Source organism: Rhinolophus sinicus, linkage group LG07, assembly GCF_036562045.2.
Source record: "Rhinolophus sinicus isolate RSC01 linkage group LG07, ASM3656204v1, whole genome shotgun sequence".
NCBI lineage: Eukaryota > Metazoa > Chordata > Mammalia > Chiroptera > Rhinolophidae > Rhinolophus > Rhinolophus sinicus.
In genome coordinates, this window is record NC_133757.1 from 112,403,731 (window position 1) to 112,423,285 (window position 19,555).

At 39.4% G+C, this 19,555-nt stretch overlaps 1 protein-coding gene across 1 annotated transcript in view; it reads left to right on the forward strand.

The window, feature by feature from the left end:
- The window catches only part of RNF150 (ring finger protein 150), a 180,397-nt gene that overhangs the window by 89,681 nt on the left and 71,161 nt on the right, over positions 1 to 19,555 (forward strand). The window contains exon 2 of the mRNA XM_019730798.2: positions 18,541 to 18,791. Within this exon, the coding sequence (XP_019586357.2) occupies positions 18,541 to 18,791 (251 nt within the window). The remainder of the gene's footprint in view (positions 1 to 18,540; positions 18,792 to 19,555) is intronic.

The window sequence follows — 19,555 nt, forward strand, 5'->3', positions numbered from 1 at the left end:
GGGGAAACACGGTTATAAGGATCCTTATAAACGGGAAGCATGAGGATTGGAGAGAGAGGAGGAAAGGTGACAAAAGAAACAAAGTTGGAGTGCAGTGGCCACAAGCCAAGGAATGCAAGCCACCTCTAGAAGCTGGGAAAGCCAAGGGAATAGTTTGTGCCCTAGTGCCTCCAAAGGAGACCAGCCCTGCTGACACCTTGATGTCAGCCAGTGATACCCATTTCAGACTTCTGATCTCTAAACCTGAAAAACAATAAGTTAGTATTTTTTAAGCTACCAAGTTTGTGGTAATTTGTCGCAGCAAAGGGAAACTAATAAACCCACCAAGACTGATTCTGACACCCCGAGGGAAGATGTGTCCCTCCTGAGAGCATCATCTCCCCTTCCTCTCCACCTTTCATGGAGCCTAGCGAGGAGGCTTGATGCCACTGTTCCTGGTCCCCTGCTGTATGCTCCTAGGGGTGTCCCTCCATTCCTGTGCAGGAGGACACTGCCCACCGAACCCCACAAGAAGCAGACCCCATCTCCATGTAGGATTGACAGCAAATCCCATGGTGGTCCCCGGTGTGGGGGACAGGAAGGAGGATTTCTCATTACTGTGCTCAGCTCACCCCTATTTCTGAGTACCTCCTCCCCATCAGGGAAGGCCAGCGTCAGACAGCCTGGTCACGCCCCAGAAAGCATCATTCACAGAGAGAGAGTTTGAGCACACTGTGGCTCTTCCTTCAGCTGCTCTGGTACTGCGAGGCCCTCTGCTGCTACCAGCCACGGGAGCAAAGCCAAGGCCTGCTGACGGTGCTCCAGCCTCCTTTACATGTCCCACGCCTGCCCAAGAGACACAGCTCAACTGCACAGCCTTCTGCCTTATCTTCCTCTTTTCTTCCCAATCTCTGCTTAACTCTCTGTCTCATTATCCCTACCAAGTTTGTCTGAAAATTCCTATGTGCTCAGATGGAAGTTCTGAGGCCGAAAATAAGGTCCATAAATATATACCTAAGTATACCAAAACTCCAAATAAATGGACCTCAAGTTGCAATCATTACTGCACATTCTTTTGTGACAAAGAATCCGAGAACTTGAAGAATTTTTCATATTATCAATAAAATTGCTTCCTCCTAGGAACAAGCCGGGTTTATTGTATTGCATGTATTTGCAGATGACACTTTGCATTATTTTATGAATTTCATTCTTGAATGACCCCATTAAGATCTGGGCTATCTGAAGATAAGAACATTAACATGATTCCAATCTTCCCACATTTGGTATAATTATTCTATCGTTATGCTGGGAACAATCAACCATGCTTTTCTTTGCTCTCTAAATTTATCCTTTAGTTAATATTATTTCCATATAACTTATTATCCTTAAATTTCAGTTCGAATATATTTATTTGCTTCAGATTTGGAAAGCTGCTTTATCGGTTGCTCAGCAACCCAAATCTGTAACTGTCTTTTGCCTTCATTAGAATCTCATTTAAGGGTAAAGTGTGCTATGTTTCATTCAGAGTGCTATGTTTCTAGAGAGGAAATTAAGTTTTGTGGTTGTAATCTGTTGAAATGGTTTTGAGGCTCCAGAAACTAATATTTGCAAATGATTTTCCAAATAAAAGTTGTTAATATGGTGAAGAAAGCTATCATTTTGTTTCACTCCAGAATTGTTTACAAAAGAGAGAACAAGTAGGAATTTCTAGAATAAGCAAAGGGAAGCAATTAGCACCAGCTACGGAACACTCTGCACTGTCTGTGAAGGCAGCATGTGGAAAGCCTGCGATGAGTGATGGGTATCTGATGGGTATCAGAAGAGGCCTTCAGCTCCTTGGTGGTTAGAATGCAGACTGTTTGCATATTGTTAGCCCGTGGATATAAATTATAAAATTACTGTGCATTAGCAGCATTCTCTATAGTAACCTAGCTGTAATTTGGAAAATTCAGATAGATGCTAAAAACCGGAAATAAAAGAAAGAAACAACAATAGTTTTTCATTTCTTCATTAGCTCTTGACTTATTTTTATTTGTTTTGGTCAGTGGCCACAAATAAATCAGTGACTTTGGTCTCATGTCTAAGGAGTCTGGCAAGACTCTCTCTGAACAAGAAGTAAAAATGCTCTTCTCTGTTCGGCAGCCCATGACTGGCTGGGTCTTTCTAGAACCAGCCTGTCAGCATTTACCTGTCGTTTGCTTCAAGTACTATCATCTCCAAAGCCAGACAGTAAATAATTAAAAAGTCCTCAAGATTTGTGCTTCATGTGGTAAAACAAAAACAAGGTAGAAAGGTTGTGATTTGGTCCTTCGATTTACACACTTATACATAATAAATTGTTATAGTATTAAGGATAAATGCCCAAGAGTTAGAATTATCTATATTGTTAAATAAAAAATGTCATAGCCGAAAGCTGTTCTGTAAGAAAGGATTTGTTGAGCCATATGCTAGCCAGAAAAGGACCGGTCCTGGGCGTGCAGCCTTGACCACCACCAGCAGGGCTGCATGGAGAAGACCACATGTCCGCCATCCTAGGATTGACAGGGCTCTCTTATAGAATGAGTTTGGGGAAGAAAGCTGTAAGTTGATTTGAAAGAATGTACATTGGTTATAGATAAAGGAGGTGGGAGACGTGAAGTGGGGCTAGTTCTGGGATAGGTGCACAGTCCCTAAGAGAGAAGTGTTCACTCTTTTTAGATTGACTTGGGCAACAGTCCCAAAATATCATGCATAGGCAAGATGTGGGGGTGCCTGGTGGTTGACTATTGTCTCTAGATAATCAAGAAAATAGACACCTCGAAGTTAATTCAAAGTTTCAAAATCCATTCAGGAATGTCTTTTGTTGGTTTCGGCCTATAGCTGTTAACTGATTAACCTCTCTTGTTTCTCCCTTCCACCCTCTGCCCTGATGTAACTTAATTTAGGACATCTCAGAATTTCCTTCTTGTCAATGTGAATATTTAAAAGATTTTGCTTCTTCCAGGAAGCTTAGCTTATACAAAATAACAACACCCATCTGTAAAATCATAATTTATCTGTTAGAAATCAGTTAGTTTCCTCTTCCTAAATGTTTTTAAAACCCTACTTATAAGCTGCCACCGACCCCCTCTTTGTCACGGTAAGTCTCTAGGCCTCATTTTCTCTATTGCAAAATATGGAGATTGGACTTAATGGGTGGCCTCTGGGTGGCTCCCAGAAGTAGAACTCTGTGGTTCTGCAACAGCTTTTCATAGCTCTGTCCCCATCTGGAACCTCTTTCAGTAGTCAGCCTACACTGGTGCTTTCACTGGATGAGCAGATCAGATAAACAGAAACCAGAATGTCAGCACCACCAGCACCAGCACCACCAGCACCACCAGCACCACCAGCACCACCAGCACCACCAGCACCAGCACCACAACAAAGCCCTGTCTTTCCATTCCAACTGGATCCACATTACCTTCGCATAAAAGCCTCTCAATCCTGTTTTCCAACAATGATGAGCTAGAAAGTTAGGGGTTAAACAATTACATAAACTAAACCTGGGAACATCATGGACGCCAGTGCCTGTGTACACCAGACCTTAGGGTCACTTTAAAAGCAACCAGGTTTGGGCAGCAGTGAGGCTTAAAAAACCTATACAGCTTGTGATAGCATTTGCTGGAGGGGCAACCAAAAGGCTTCAAATAAGGACACTCTTTTTCTGTTGTAAATATTCATAAAAACCACCCATTACTATTTTAAGTGTGTGGAGTGTTAGATTGTTTGTGGTGTTGGTAGTACTGTTTGGCTGTGACTTAATAGATGTCTGCAAAATACAAATAAAAGATAGTTTAAAAATTGACTTGGGAAGTAAAGTTTTTCCATCACTAGATTGCTGTGTAAGACAAGCCCCCAGATGATAGCTGCATATCAGACTTCAAGGTAACTGGTCCATGTTGGGGCAGGAGAACAGTGGGTTCTAGGAAGGAAGGAACTAAACACATTAGTTCCCAGTGGAACTAATGTGTTTGAGGAATATAGAAAATGTTACTGGTAAGCATACGGCAGAGATAGTAGAATTTTGGGGGAAAAATAACAACAATGGAAATATGGAAAACCAGGTAAGTGAAAGAATGATGCAATTATCCACTTCAGGAAAAACAAAGAAAAGGTGCATAATTGTAACTTACTACCTGGCTCCTCAACTAGCAGAATTTGCATTGAATACTATTGATTCAACCAGTGAGGGATGAGGTGGAGACATAGAGGTGGGGACGTGGGAATTATGTCCTCACCTACCATGGCAGAATCAATAGATAATGTCCAAACTGATAATCCAAGAAATATTAGTATAAATATATTATTTAGAAATATGGAAGGAATTATGAGGGGAAGTATCAAGAAGAGTTGGTACATATAAGAACCACTTGTTTGAACATACAAGCTTTGCAATGATGGAAACGTTTTTGACTAGGAGTATCAACTATATTTGAGAATTAATGTTTCTTTTGTGGGGTTTTTTGGAGAAAGAACAAAATCATTTCTGCCCTTAAACAAGTCTAACTTAACCTGGCTAGACCATGTTTTTCTTGTCTGTAAAATAAAGGAGAAGTGATGTTACAGTAAATGATGCGACCCCTTCTAGGACCTAAGTGCCTGATTCTGTCTTTCCATTCACATCTAGAAAGCTGACATTGACAGAGCATTTATACTTCATTGTTCAGGCAGAACAAGCCTTGCAGACTCTTAAGGAGGATGACATTGTTTCTAAAATCACTTTCTGTAATTTGCTTTAATATCATAATCTATTCATGTAAGAGAATAACTACTTTCCATGAAAAAGGTTTACATGCCCTTACTTTTTATTTTGCTTCTAAGTTTGGCTTCAATATTATTACCAAACCTGTGACATTCCTTTTAAAATGTCAACTCCTTACGAACAGGGCGTGCTATTTCCTCGTCCTAATCTTTTTACACAGCAATGATTTTACCCACTAGGCTAGCAAATAAAAATCATGGGTAGGGTCATTGAACAGTGCTGTCCAATAAAAATATGTGAGCCACATATGTAATTTGATTTTCTAATGGCCACATTTTAAAAAAAAGGAAGGCAAAACAGGAGAAATTAAATTGAACACATTTTATATAACCCAATATATCCAAAATGTTATTATTTTAACATCTAGTCAATGTAAACTTAGCTCATTATTAATATTATATCAAATATTAATAATTACCAATGACATTTTTTCATACTAGTTCTTGAACTTCCAGTGTGTAGCTTACACTTCAGCACATCTCAAATCAGACACTAAATTTTTATAGGACATACTTGATCTATATTGAGATTTTATAAAACTTACACTAGGAAAAAGTAGATTCTCATACCCAAGTTGTTTCAAACATACTTAAAGGCCTTCCAGTAATTGAACTGAGGAATGGTTTTAAATTAAAATTTAAATGAACTGAAATTAAAAATTCAGTCCCTCAACTACACTAGCTACATTTCAGGTACTCTCTAGTAACATGAGATTAGTGGCTCCTGTTAGACAGCAAGCCTTAGAGAATAACTGATATGTTCAGGAATTTTAATGACTGCTCAATATCCAAAGAATATCCTTCTCCCATAAGGGCAGACATGGGAGAGAAGAATGCTTGACTCTCCCTTCAGGTGGATGGTGTGAGCAGTACTTTTCCATAGCTATATGTGACTGTGGCTGTTCTCAGGGCCATTGGGCATCAGAAGATGTGAAAGAGCTACTTCTGCTGAATGATTCTTTTTTTTTTAAGTTAAAAAATCGCTGGGGAGGAGTTCATGTTTTCGCTTTCGATGATACTTATGAAGCAATGTATGTTTGTCCCTAAGGCACCAGCCAGTATAGCTAGGCTTTAGGACATCAGAACTATAAAGAAAGAAAAAAAGAAGAGAAATCATTTTTGGCACAGTCTTAGTTTGGGTTTCCCCAGATGCAGGCCAAAGACAAGGATTCAAGTACAAGCCACTTATTTGAGAGGTGATTCCAGGAAACACAGGTTTGGGAAATGCAGAGATGCAACAGGGAAGGAAAGGAGCCAATAAAGGGTGTGTTATTAATCAAGTTACCACCGTGAGTCACTGAAGCTTAATCCCTCCGGGGAGCTCTGGGAAATGGTGTGGAAATGTGCCACGGAGTTCTACCACCGCAGAGAGGAGGGAGCTGACATATTGATGCACCAACTTCCTCAGTCATTGGTTCAGGACTGCTCCCAGATGGGGGCAATTTCTACTTTCTCCTGGCGCACACACAGTCAGAGGGATATCTAGTGGTCCAGGAAAGGCACTTAGGCAAATGGATCCATGTGCTGGCAGTTGGAAGTCAGAGCAGTCGATACTAAAATGCGACGGACTAGGGGATAGGGATGGTACTAGACAATGTTTGCTATAGACTCTTTGACTTGCAATGTAGAATGTATGGAACAAAGGTCAGAGAGGTATATTTCAGATCTATGGAGCTTTTTCAAAATAGGTACTCAATTGCCCTCCTCATCTCCCTTTCCTAGACCTAAGATCCTGATAAAATGTACCCAGTTCCCTCTGCCCTGTGATCTATTGATGGAGGCATAAAGACCAAGGAGTTTTATAGCCTTTATTCACTTACGGGATGGTCTAAAAGCATTTCGTACCAATGGTCATCACACCAAGTTGCTGGAATTTATGGGACTGGCCAAAGGATATGTAGTGTTTTCCACTTCTTTGGAGTTTGAGCTTTGATCCTTGGGAAGCCCGTTTATTATCCACCAAGTTATATCATCAAGTTCTGTCCCACTTTTATTTTCTCAATATATTAATAGCCAATCTTTTAACTGACCTCCATGTTATTTGTTGAATTCATAGTCTCTATCATCTTACCGTAGGGAAAACTACGTGGGGATTGCCAGCTTCTAGAAACCAAAATAGTAAACTTTAATTGCTCTTAAGAAAGGGATTTCCTAATGTGGACTTTTAATAGAGGGAGCTCTGACTTCCAGCTTTCAAAGACTACTGAAGACAGCTTTGGAGAATACTAACCAGAGATGAGTCAAGTAAAGTCATGAGGCATTTAAGAACTATGCAGTTGTTGATCGTAAAATAAAAGTCCACTAGGTACTCATCACCGAAAAGGATTTATTCAGGGGGAAAGACAGGATTACAATGGAACATGCAGACGTCATGAGCCATATGCAAGCTCTGCCTGCAACAAGACGGAGGAAGTACTTAGTAGAGGGGAAGAGGAAGCCACGGGGAGGGGCGGTTACAACCATAGAGCTATGTCCTAAGCAGAGTGCTTCCTGTGGGGCTCAGGAGACAACATAGGGTGTGAGCGCTCCTCCGACAGGCCCTCCTGATTCCCGTTTAGGTTAAGGTCGGACATAAATTTTGACACAATGAATTGGGAATCCCAGGTCACATATGCCAAACAAATGAGCAAAATTTGTGGGAAGAGATGCTTCAATGTGTATTGCCCTATTCTATGCAATGGTACAGAATAGTGTGCCATACATTTATCTGGAAGTTCATTACATCCAAGATATTGTGATTGTTTTTTAATTGTAATTCTAAGTTCTTGCCATGCATTATTAAAAATAGTGGGGAATTATTGATGTGATTTTTCCCAGTAGATCAAAGCAAAACAAAACACAAATCCACCTTTGCTTTGATTATGTGACTGTTTCAAACTGAAAATTACACCATTTTTATTTTTCACTACCTTAAGAGAGCACTATGAGATAGGCCATTAATTACTAACCTAGTCATGTAATTTTTTTTCTTTGAAGGTGAATTTTCTGTTTCTCTGCCTCAGAGTTTCCTTTCATTGGCCAGTGTGAAGTGGAAAGTTAACCCTTTCATTTTGCAGAAATGGCAGCTTGCTTAGCATGGGCTTCACGGTCCTTGGATGTAGTATTCAAGGACTCTCGGTTTTCCAAAATCTCATCCTTTGTTTCTGGGCCCCAGTGGAAACGAGGTTGGTGTGCTCCTTCCCATCCAGACCCTACTTCTTTTGGTCTAAATGCAAGTTTTACACTGACTGGAATATTTTCACTAATTATTTGATTGATGATGTTGATGATAATAATAACTGTTAATATTTAATTGAGCACTTACTCTCTTCTGGGTCTGTATATGAATTATCTCATTTAATCCTCACTCAACCCTTTGGACTAGATCCATTGACTATTAGAGTTTTGGAGATAATGAATCTGAAGCTTAAAGGTCTAGTTACTCTTCCAAGGTCACCCAGTTAGAAGTTATGGTAAATGATTCTGTTATTTCATTTCATTTATTCGATTATTAAGAAGAGAGAAACACTGAGGAATTTTGGGTTCTTGTAAGTTCCTGTCCTGTGACTCCATTAGTCTGCTCCTTAATGAGATTTACATATATATTGGGTTTTGTCCAAACTAAAATTAGAATTTAAAATATTTTATATGTAAGCAAAAGTTTCTTTAAGCATGATTATTTGCTCTATTAAAACCAAATTATTGTAAAAAATTAATTTAGTATTCAATGATTGTTTTATTTCAGCCTGGACTCTATGATACCATTTTTAACCATTTAAAATTCTCGTGAAAACTAGAAGTAAGTGTTTTTTCAGTCTGATTTACCAAATGTGTTCTGAGAAAATGCCACAAGTGGAACTATAAATAAAATACCTTATTTTACATTTATTACTCCCTCTACAGTTATCACAAAGTCATAGACTATTCTACACACATGTAAATCAGGTAAATATGAAATTTTTTTTAAAGTGTGAGTCATTGATCATCTCCAGAGTAACTAAGGAACCAACCTCAGTGAGTTAATTAAGTTACTAGAGCCATCCAAGGAAAGTAAAATTGGCTGTTGTTAGCATCTCCTTTAAAGAATTTTTGACTTCATACGAGTTCGTTGTTACTGAGCGTCTGCCACTGTCTATAATGACAAATCTCCGCTCAAGGGTTCTCATGCAGAAGTAAAATGCTCTTCAGTAACACCCAGTGTCTGACATACCAAGTTTTCAGTAAAGCATCAGGGGAGCCCAGATTAACCAGTTTTTAACCTAGAAACTCAGATGAACCTTTAATATTTTGAACTTAGAGGTCTTCTAGAGAAATTATGTCAGTTGGTTTGGACTACAAATCATCAGCGTGGTGCTCGAATGATAGATTTTCACACTCCTAAACTAGTCCTACTATGAATTTGTTTTTACCCCCAAAAACTATTTTTATTTTCCAGACTAAGACTGTGTTCTAGACAACATCCTTCCCATCTGCAACAAGTATAGTCATACATGGGTTTCGGGAAAGGTACCTGGTTCAGGATGGCACTAACCTCTCCCTGCGGTAGGAAAACCACAGAACACAGTTTGGAGCTTCCTGGAATGACTGACTCATTCATGGCCTATGATGGCCTTGGAATCATACATGTGAAGCAGACAGCTATAATTTTGCTTGATATGGACCTTCTTTGCTGAAGTGTAAGCAGGTGAAAACACAAAGGGTAAATGCAAATGTGAATTCAAATAAACAAAGTAAAATGAAATGACAGACCACCTGAGAAATTACGTAGAGGTGTAATGAAGTTTAGGAATTCTGGTTTGGGATTCAGACTGCTCAGCCTAAACTGCCTTTAGCAAAATAACTGCAAAGTCCAAAGGTAACTAACTTCAGGTATGGCTTGACCCAGGCTCACATCATGGCATCAGATTATTTCTGCCCTAATGTCTTGGCTGTCCTCCTTCTGTGCCAGCTCTGTTCCTAGTCTTTTCCCCCAGTAGTGGTGGGATGACTGACACAGCTTAGCCTGCTGCATGCTCCTGTTTAAAACCAGAGAGGAAAGAGGACATTTGCTTTCCTCTTAATTTGAATAAAAGTCCTGTGTGCCCTGTGCACACCTGAGGGGGGGCTGTGGCAGGTGGGGGCACACTGCACTGATAGGCCTTTGTAGCAGTGGAGACGCGTCCGGCATGGCCCCGAGAGAAAGGTGGGGCAGACACAGTCCCATTAGAATATTTGACAGTGGTGAAACAGCCATGATACCAATAAAACTTGACATCTATATCCTGGTTTTTATATGGCAGGCCACTTCACTGTGATTTACCTCACTTAATAAACGGGCAGGATGTTTTTCTCAGCGGCTGTGGCAGTAAGATCAGTAATTGAGCATGTGGGTGGGAAAGAGCGTACAGGAGGTCTGGGGAGAGATGTGAAGGTGTGAGCTCCTCATGTGGACAAAACGAGGGTAGGTCCAGAATAGAGTAGAGTGGGTGATATTCCGTGTTCATTTGAGGAAAGGAATTATAAGTGTAAAGTGAAAACAGGTGACTTGTAAGATTTTTCTCTTAGCAGAGTTCACATGATCAAGTGAAGGTATAGAAAAAGTGGATTTTGTAGGGCACGTTCTATGGATAAATAAAAGAGCAAGGAAGCAAAGAGTAGTAGGTGGGTTATTCCTGTGAAGGCTGAAATTCCAGTCCAAAGAGGATGAAATTATGAGTGAGGAGCTAAAGGGGGTGATAACGGAGATGAACAGGAGGTTGGTAGATGAGGTAAGGAGAGGGGAGAGAGGGTTACAAATCCAGGTGGACAGAATCTCAAAACATAAGTGGTTTTTGAAGGAGTAACGGTCTGGAAATAGCACGATGGAACCTGGGCCATCTTCTGGCCTTGAGGTATGTCGAGTATGGTTTAATAAAAAGAAATAAAAATTTAAAAAAAACACAGCTTTCCCCTTAACCATAGTGCAGAAAAAGTAGTGTCCTCGTAGGACAGACAGATCAACCAAAGCAAGGGCGTGAAGGCTCAATGGGGTGAAGGAATTATTGTAAGAAGAGAGGGAAGCTACTAGGGAATTTGTTGAGCAGAGACTGAAATTACAAGAGTCATGGAGGAAGGTTTGAGAAGCAGGACTTGGGTTGGAAATGGGGTTGGATTAGATGGAGTACCGAGCAGCATAGCTATAAGAATCTGGGAGATAATTCATGATCTAGGCGGCCTCGGGTCAATGGATGGGGCCATCTGAGAGGAGGGCGAGCAACCTGTGATCGTGCAGAGAACCTGCCAATGAGAGGAGCTGCTCGTGGTTCTGTGGCGCTCGGGGCCATCGAGTGTATTCATAAGCTTGGGCGGGAACAGAAGGAGGGCCCTTGCCTTGGTTTCTCCCCAGAAACCATGACCAGGCAGAGTGGCTGATTCCACCAGAGAAGCATGAGCTCCCAGGGGAGGTGATGAGACAACTGTACCTCAGAAAGCTGGGAAAAGAGAAGCTCTATGCAAAAGATGGGCGAATGAATATACATTTATGTTTTCATTTGAACTAAAATGTGGAAGGTATGGAAAAAAGGTCTAGGACTTCACCATCTTATCAGCGTTTTCTATTAAGCAGCTGCTGAGGTGTGGGATTAAAGGGATGGACGCTACTGCACGTTCATGGAAAGGAATGCTCTTCGGTCATTAAAAAGGAAATTGTAGAAGAATGTTTTTGACATGAAAACACCTTCACAGTGTATTGTTAAATGCAAAAAGCCAGTTAAAATGTGCATTGTATAATGCCATTCATGTAAAAAATGAGTAACATCTGTGAAAGAATGTTTGAAAAGATGGACCATACACATTAAGAAAGGGAAAATTCTATGCAATGGGGAACATTTAGTATGAAAAGTGTAATAGTTATGAAGAACACAATAAGTGGGATACAATAGAGAATGGATACAACTAAAGATAAATTCATAAGCGTAAAGATCAGTGTGAGAAGCTCTTCTACCAGTCAGCCAGAAAGGATAAAGAGAAATTATAAAAGACACAATGAAATACTACAATACAGCTATTACAATGGCTAAAATAATAATTGTGAGTTGGCAAATGCTGGCAAGGATGCTGAGAAACTGAGTCATGCACATATTGCTGATGAAAATGTAAAATGATACAGCCTCTCCTGAAAACAGTTTGGCAATTTCTTTTAAAAACCAAACATGCAATTGCTGTACAACTAACAACTGCACTCCTTGGCATTCATCCCAGAGAAATGAAAACATATTCATACAAAACTTGTACACTAATGTTCATAGCAGCTTTATTTTTAATAGCCAAGACCTGGAAATAACCCCTATGTCCATCAATGAGTCAATAGTTAAGCAACTATGGGGTACTACATTCTATACCATAAAATGTAAAGGAATGTAAAGGAATGAATAACTGCTACACGTAATAACTTGGATGGACGTTAAGGGCATTATGTTAAGTGAAAAAAGGTATGAGATCACACACTATATGATTCCATTTATATGACATTTTAGAAACGACAAAATTACAGAGATGGAAAATAGATGAGTCAACATCCAGGGTTTAGGGAAGAGGAAGCACAGAGGGGGAGGAAGGAAGGAATTCCTTTGTGGTAATGGAATATTTCAATATTTTAATTGTGGTAGTGAGTATATGACTCTATATGTGTGATAAAATGTCATACAGTTTTACACAAAGACATCTTTAAAGTTTGTACCTGCCAAAATTAGTGAAATCCGAGTAAATCCTATAATCTAGTTAATTGTATTGTGCCAATCAGTTTCCTGTTTTGATAATGCACTATAATATATAAGGTACCACCACTGGAGGAAGCTAGGAGATGAATGCATGGGACCTCTGTGTACTGTTTTTGCCACTTATTAATCTATAATTTTTTTTAAATAAAAAGTTTTTTAAATGAGAGGGGAAAAGAGCACAAAATATGCTGAATGGGATAAGTGCCACCAACAGGATAATAGGAGGCACAGGAAAGAAAAAAATAGGAGGAAATATGTCAATTAAATATGAAGACAAGTATTTTAGAATTAAAGAAAAGAATGAAATACCTCAGATTGAAAGTGTCCATATACTTACTACCAAACTAACTCATGAATAGTGACATTTAAGTGACATGAAAGACTATTTTCAAATACAACTCCAAAAGGATACAAAGAGGAAGAGCAGATCACTTCCAAAGAACAAGAATTATGAGGACATCAGCGCTCTCCACATCTACAACAGTGTAAACGGGTAGAACCATCGTGAATATGCATGCAGTTAACTATGCAAACTCAAAAGATCCATCAGCAGATGACAGAACTTCAGAGAGAAAACAGAGCAACAGTTGTATGAACATTTAACACACCCGTCAGGTGAGCAAGCAGACAAAAATAAGCAGGTATGGAAGATCTGAATACAATTAATAAGCTTAATAAGATATGTATACCCAACAAAGGATGTTTCTGAATACAAATGGAACATATACCCCCCCACCCCAAATGTACTAGATGGTTAAGGATCAGTATCAAGAGGCTATGTTCTTTGACCATAACGCAATAACACAAAATAATAATTATAAATGGGTAACTTTGTAAAAATCACATATGTTTGGAAACTAACTACATAATGCTAAATAATTCTTGGGTTGAAATGAAATCTGCTTCTTCAGAAATTTTCGATGTCTTTCACAGACACATTATTATATAATCTTCACATAGGGCCAGTGTTTATTAGGTTTATTCTTAAGCATTTTACGTCATTTGCTATATGCATTTATTTTCATTACATATCCTGGTTAGGTATTATTGGTGTATAGAAAGCTTGATTTTGTATGTTGATCTTGAATCTTGTATTTTACCAAACATTCTTCTAATTTTAGTAGTTAAATTATCTTGGGTTTTTTATGTGGTCATGCGATCTCCCACATAATGACTGTTTGCACTCCTTCTTCCAGGATTTACCACTCTACTTTCTATGTCTCTTTGCACCCGATATGACTTCTACTTTAAATGTTGTACCATCCTTGTGTACTCATGATTTGAATTGAAAAACTCCTAATGTTTTTTTCCCTCCATTTAATGTCCTATTTCTGAAGCTACTCTTTATCACATTAAGGGAATTTCCTTATATTATTCTTAGTAAATATCAGGAAGGGGTGCCCTCCTTAACATACAGCTTTCTTCTCTAAGAAGCTGTCTGTTCCACATCTCTCTTTCTGAAGTCAGAATAAAAGGGGAGACAGGATCTAGGGTGCACATACTCAGTCCTTTATGGGTAAGACCCCAGAGGAGCCAACATCATCTCTACTCACATCTCAATAGTGAAATGTTCATCAGAGAGCCACAGCTAGCTGCAAGGGAGTCTGAGGATTGACACTTTTTGCTGGATAGCTTGTGCGCAGCGGAAACACTAATACTGTAGAAATATGAGACCAGATTTTGGAGGACAGCTAGCTACACAAGATAATCATACATTTTATTCCTTTAGTTTGTTAATGTACTAAAACACATGAATATATTTTGTAACGTTAATTCACCCTCACCTTCCTAGGATAAATCCCACTTGGTCACAAAGGCTTTTTACTGTCTTGTTGGAGTCTATCTGTGATGCTTTATTTAGGATGTTGGCACCTATGTTTATTAAAAATATTTTTTAATTAACACATAAAATGGTAATACTTTGTATTTTTATGCTACTTGGCAGTTTTTAAAATTATTTCACATGCATTATCGTATTTCACATGAGACTACATGATCATCAGGAGCTTACTGTAAAACAACAGTGGATATGAAGTGTATTAATAGAACATATCTATAAATAAAAACTGCAGCCTTGTCTTATTATTACCTAAATTCTAAAGGGCTATCAGTGAGACTAAAGTAAAGATTAGAGGAGAGAGAGGATGCAGAGAACTAAAACAGGATTTTTGCTCATACCCAGGAGGGACGTAACCACCCTCCCGACTGCACAGAGAGGAAGGGGGCTTTAGGCTCAGTAAAATGTCTAGCACTCTGCTGGTGTCGTAGACATTCTATCAGTGCAATGTTTAAACAACCTGGTTTTGCATTTATAAGTAAAGGCTTTCCTGGTTATTAAACATTCTTTGGCTTTCCAAACTTTTGTTTTGATTCCTTACTTATCTGCGTATGCCCAATTAGAGAACAGCAATTGAGTACGGTCCTGGGAAAAGGAAGCACTAAATACACAGGATGCCCCTGCTGTTTGCCTGACGGCCAGGTCATATGGTCACACGTTCTCTGGCAGGGCTAAAGAGCTTTTCCAGAATATACCATAATGCCCTAACAGTGATCACTCAGGAAACTTGATGGTAAATTGACACAATTTTGCAAAAGGAGGCAATCGATAATAGAGTGACCAGGCGTCACAGGAAACATTGAATTGCCCAAATAGCAAGGCCTCTTTGTAGATTGCATTCATACAATATATGCTATTGGTTAACTTCTCTTCCCTGGGTCTCAGAGCCTCCCATGTGTCATAGGTTAGATACTTAGGGCAGCGTTTAATGAGATCACTCAGCTGGGCTTTCAGCACTCTGTCCCCCTCCTCAGCCTGGGTCCTCCCCCCTCCTCCCTCCCACAGTGCACCTGGGGAGAATCTGCTGGCTTGTCCCTGACACACTAGCTGCATGTCCCAAAACGAAGCAAAGATCAAGGAATTATCTGATAACTCCCATTGGTGTACATGTTTCCTTTGAACAGATTCGATCCTACAGTTGCTTTCTGCCCTGGACTTTCTGTATTGATCAGACTGGTCAGGTAATTCATCCAAATCCATTTGACTTTGTACCGTTTTTGGATACTCCTATGAACCTAAGTTCTTAATGACGATTTCTATTGGGGTAAATGCATACCCTCCGCATCTCTTTTTACCATGCACAATACATAGTGTAAAGTGCATGGAGAAATGTATCAGAATCCCATCTCCTCTTTTGTTACCATCATCAGCCCTAGAAATTCATTATGAATATTGAAGATAAGTAAGGTTGACTAGAACTGCCCCACTGCCATTTCCAGTCTCTCCAAGCGGATGTCATGTATCAGGAAGACGTAATAGTGGTATGAGTGATACAGGTAGTGTAACTAAGCACTTAAGTTTAAAATAGTTAATTATACTTTGCCCTACAGGAAGAGGAAATGTTTTCTCAGTTTCCTCAAAATGGATGATGAGTAATTGAGAACTTTGTGGCTATCCAAAAGTTGGTTGCCTATTTTTGAAATGCTGAGCTAGGTTTTGAAATAGGCTGTCCAGATCCAGAGCCCAACCCTTTACCATTAGGCATTATGGTCTCTTAATATAAATAGATAATAAGAAAATTGTAAGGGGGAAATTAGTGAAGGAAGAGTTAGGCTACCAGATAGTAAATACCGTGTTTCCCCTAAAATAAGACGGGGTCTTATGTTAATTTCTGCTCCAAAAGATGCATTAGGGTGTATTTTCAGGGGATGTCTTATTTTTTCACATGCAACAATCTACATTTATTCAAATACAGTCATGTCATCTTCTTCTGGAACATCGTCATAAAGTACTAAATGCATCCATCTGGATGACAATCTTAACTGGGGCTTATTTTCGGGGTAGGTCTTAGTTTTGGGGAAACACAGTATGTTAAAAGCCAAGACAACTAAAACGGCCTGGTGAAGGTTCAACAGAAGATAGGTCACCCTTACGGTAAAATTAAATCCAAAAGTAGACCCAAATACATCTGAATATTTAGGGGAAAAATAAATTGCATCTTCTCTGTCTCCTTTCTGCTTATTACATCATAAAAGCTCAATACTGTATATGTTGTGTTATTAAATCACATGTAGGTCATTCAAGATTTAAATGTAAAAAGTAAAGCCAAAAGTTTTCGAAAAGCAATTTTAGATGAGCATTTCTATCATCTCTGGTGGAAAAGAGATTCCTAAGCAGAGTGTTGAAACTAAAAGCCATAAAGGAATATTTTATTAAAATCTGACTACTAAAAAATGTAAAACTTGTGAAAGTCTGAGCAGGCATAGTCTTATAAATAACCGCAAGGGCCCCTTCTCAAAAAAGTCTTATTCTAGAACCTTGAATAGACATGCTTAAAAATATATAAATAAGAGTGTAAACTAAGTGAAAAGTTATGATTCTACCACTGCTTAAATATCTATAATATGGTTACAGCACCGAGACGAGCCTCCGCAGGCCGATTTAGTCCAGTATACAAAGAAGATCATATTTCTGTAGAGACAAGACCTGCCAGCAGCCTTAATCCCTCACAAAACCTCAGACCACATGTAGCCATGAGCCAAAGTAAACAGAGAAAAAGAAGGAACATCAAAATTGTCAGTAAATTCTGCAAAGTTGAAATTCAAGCCATCACTTTCAGTAATTCCCAGAAATAACAGCCAAATCTAAACACAGTGTGGCTTTGTGATTTACACTTGGGCCAATGCAAAGATTTTTGGAATTTTTAAAAATATGTAATTGATGTAGCATACAGAGACACTTTTGTATGTGGTTAGCTATTAAAGCATCTATTCAGCCTAAGTGAAATACCATCAAGGAACTTATGATTGAAAACCTGCATAGAGATCAAGGTCAAGTGTCAGCCCTAAGAACCTTCTAAGAGACTTGGAACACCCACAGCAAATACAATCTGCTACCTCTATTCAGCTGGCTGACCTCAGCATGTGAATAAGTCTGGCTTGAAGCCGCTATAGCGGTCTTGAATTTTGTCCCGAAGCTACAACATCCTAGTTGCAAATTTGTTCTCTGTAATTTGTAGTCACCCCAGGTAATAGGATATTTCCATGTGGAAGTAGAGCCTGTGAAGAGCTCTGCGGGCATAATTCTGAATTGGGGTGATCACTGAGAACCTATCTGAGTGAAACTGATGTTCTAGTCCATAGCTCAGTCCAGTGACATGTCAAGTTGGTTCATTTGGAGCTGGTCTCATCTCTTTAACTAAAGACCCCCTTATGGAGGCCCCAGCGCTCCTCACCTACAGGCTGTGCCTCCCAGTGTAATGAAGAACAGAGGCAATGCCCCAGATAACTCAGACACAAGAAAGTGGCCACTCTTGCTTCCAACTGTGCACTAACAGGGGGCAGAGATGAGACAATCCCGGAGGTATCTGTACAGCCTCCATCTCCCCTAGCTTGGTATGAGGATACACAAGCTGTTTACGTTGAATTGGGTGGGGAAAAAAAGCAGAAAATAGTTCTGAGACCATTATTTTATGTTGGCATATCTTACTGTTAAGAAACTCTATTTGGGGTTGCTTTGGGTCCTCCCTGTAGGATAAAATTGCCCTGAAAGTGATAAGTAGAGACCTGTAATCAAGCATTCAGAGCATCTTCGGGATAGAAAGAGAGCTCAAAGACAGATGGCATAAAACTGGGCACTTTCCCCTTGTGCCATGGGGTACAGAGTGCCTTTTCCCCTCCCGAGGGCGTCTGTGAAGTGCAACATAGGCCTGTGAACTTGGACTAGCTGGGAAGGGTCTACCTTTAAGATCAGAGTCAACAACGTCTTAGAGAGTTGGACAGTAGCTTGATCGCGACCTCACTGGTACCAAAATTATGAGTTCCTTTTAGGTTCTTTTCTCAGAAAAGACGGCAGCATCCTAAGGTAGCTAAAGAAAGAGAAAATTTGACTCAATTTCTGGCTGTTAGATCTTAGAATGAGACCTGGCTATCAGCTCTGGCAAAGAATTGTCAAAAGTAGTGTCATTATTTGGTGGTTGTGTTACTTTATCCAGACATCTCACTATGCTTCTCCCCCTCTCTCTCCTACCCCCTTACCCTTATCGGCCCTTCCTTGCCCCTCTCATAACAGGTGTGGAAGACATCGTGGCTATAATGATTCCTGAGCCAAAAGGGAAGGAGATAGTCAGCCTGCTCGAAAGAAACATCACGGTGACGATGTACATCACCATTGGAACGCGCAACTTGCAGAAATACGTGAGCCGCACGTCAGTTGTGTTTGTGTCCATCTCCTTCATCGTCCTGATGATCATTTCCCTCGCATGGCTGGTCTTTTATTATATCCAGAGGTTTCGATATGCAAATGCCAGAGACAGGAACCAGGTGAGTAGCAAAAAGTTAAAAAAAAAAAAAAAAACTTAAAAATTATTACAAAAGTAAGATATGTTATTGTATTAACTTTGGAAATCAAAGAAAATACCAAGGCAAAACCAAAACTACATGTACCCGACTCAAGATAAACACTGTTAATATTTGCTGTATCGCTTTTCAGATCTTTTCCAAATACACTTATTTTGATGTTTTCCTAGTATTGTTCTGTGAAATGGAGGTGATTTAGCCCACATTCCTGTTGCTGATTTTTTGGACAATTATTTATTGAGGCACATAATAAAGGGACAAAGGGCAAGTGAGCTGAGATTATGCTAATAGTGGCAACGTAATTTGGGAAGAGCCAGGATTTCCTCCTTATGAACGGAAAAAAAGAAGGTAAAAAACAAAAGCTATTTTAAGGAGCAATTAATTTTGGAACATATAATACATACACATGGTATAAAATGCAAAAGTATAAAATGATAAAAATGAAAAGTAATTGCCTTCCCATGTCTGTCCCTTAGTTACTCAGGTCTTCTCCCTGGAAAATTTTCTCTTCTAGACATATTTTATGTGCTTGCAAACATGTGTATTTGTGTGTGTGTGTGTGTGTGTGTGTTGTGTTTAAACAAATGCTAGCATACTTAACTCTGTACCTTTATTTCTCACTTTATCTTGGAGAGTAATTGATATCAGCACTCAGTTGAAGCTGCCTTCTCATTCCTAATGACTGCGTAACATTTAATTTTCTGCATATGTTATATTTATTAAACCAG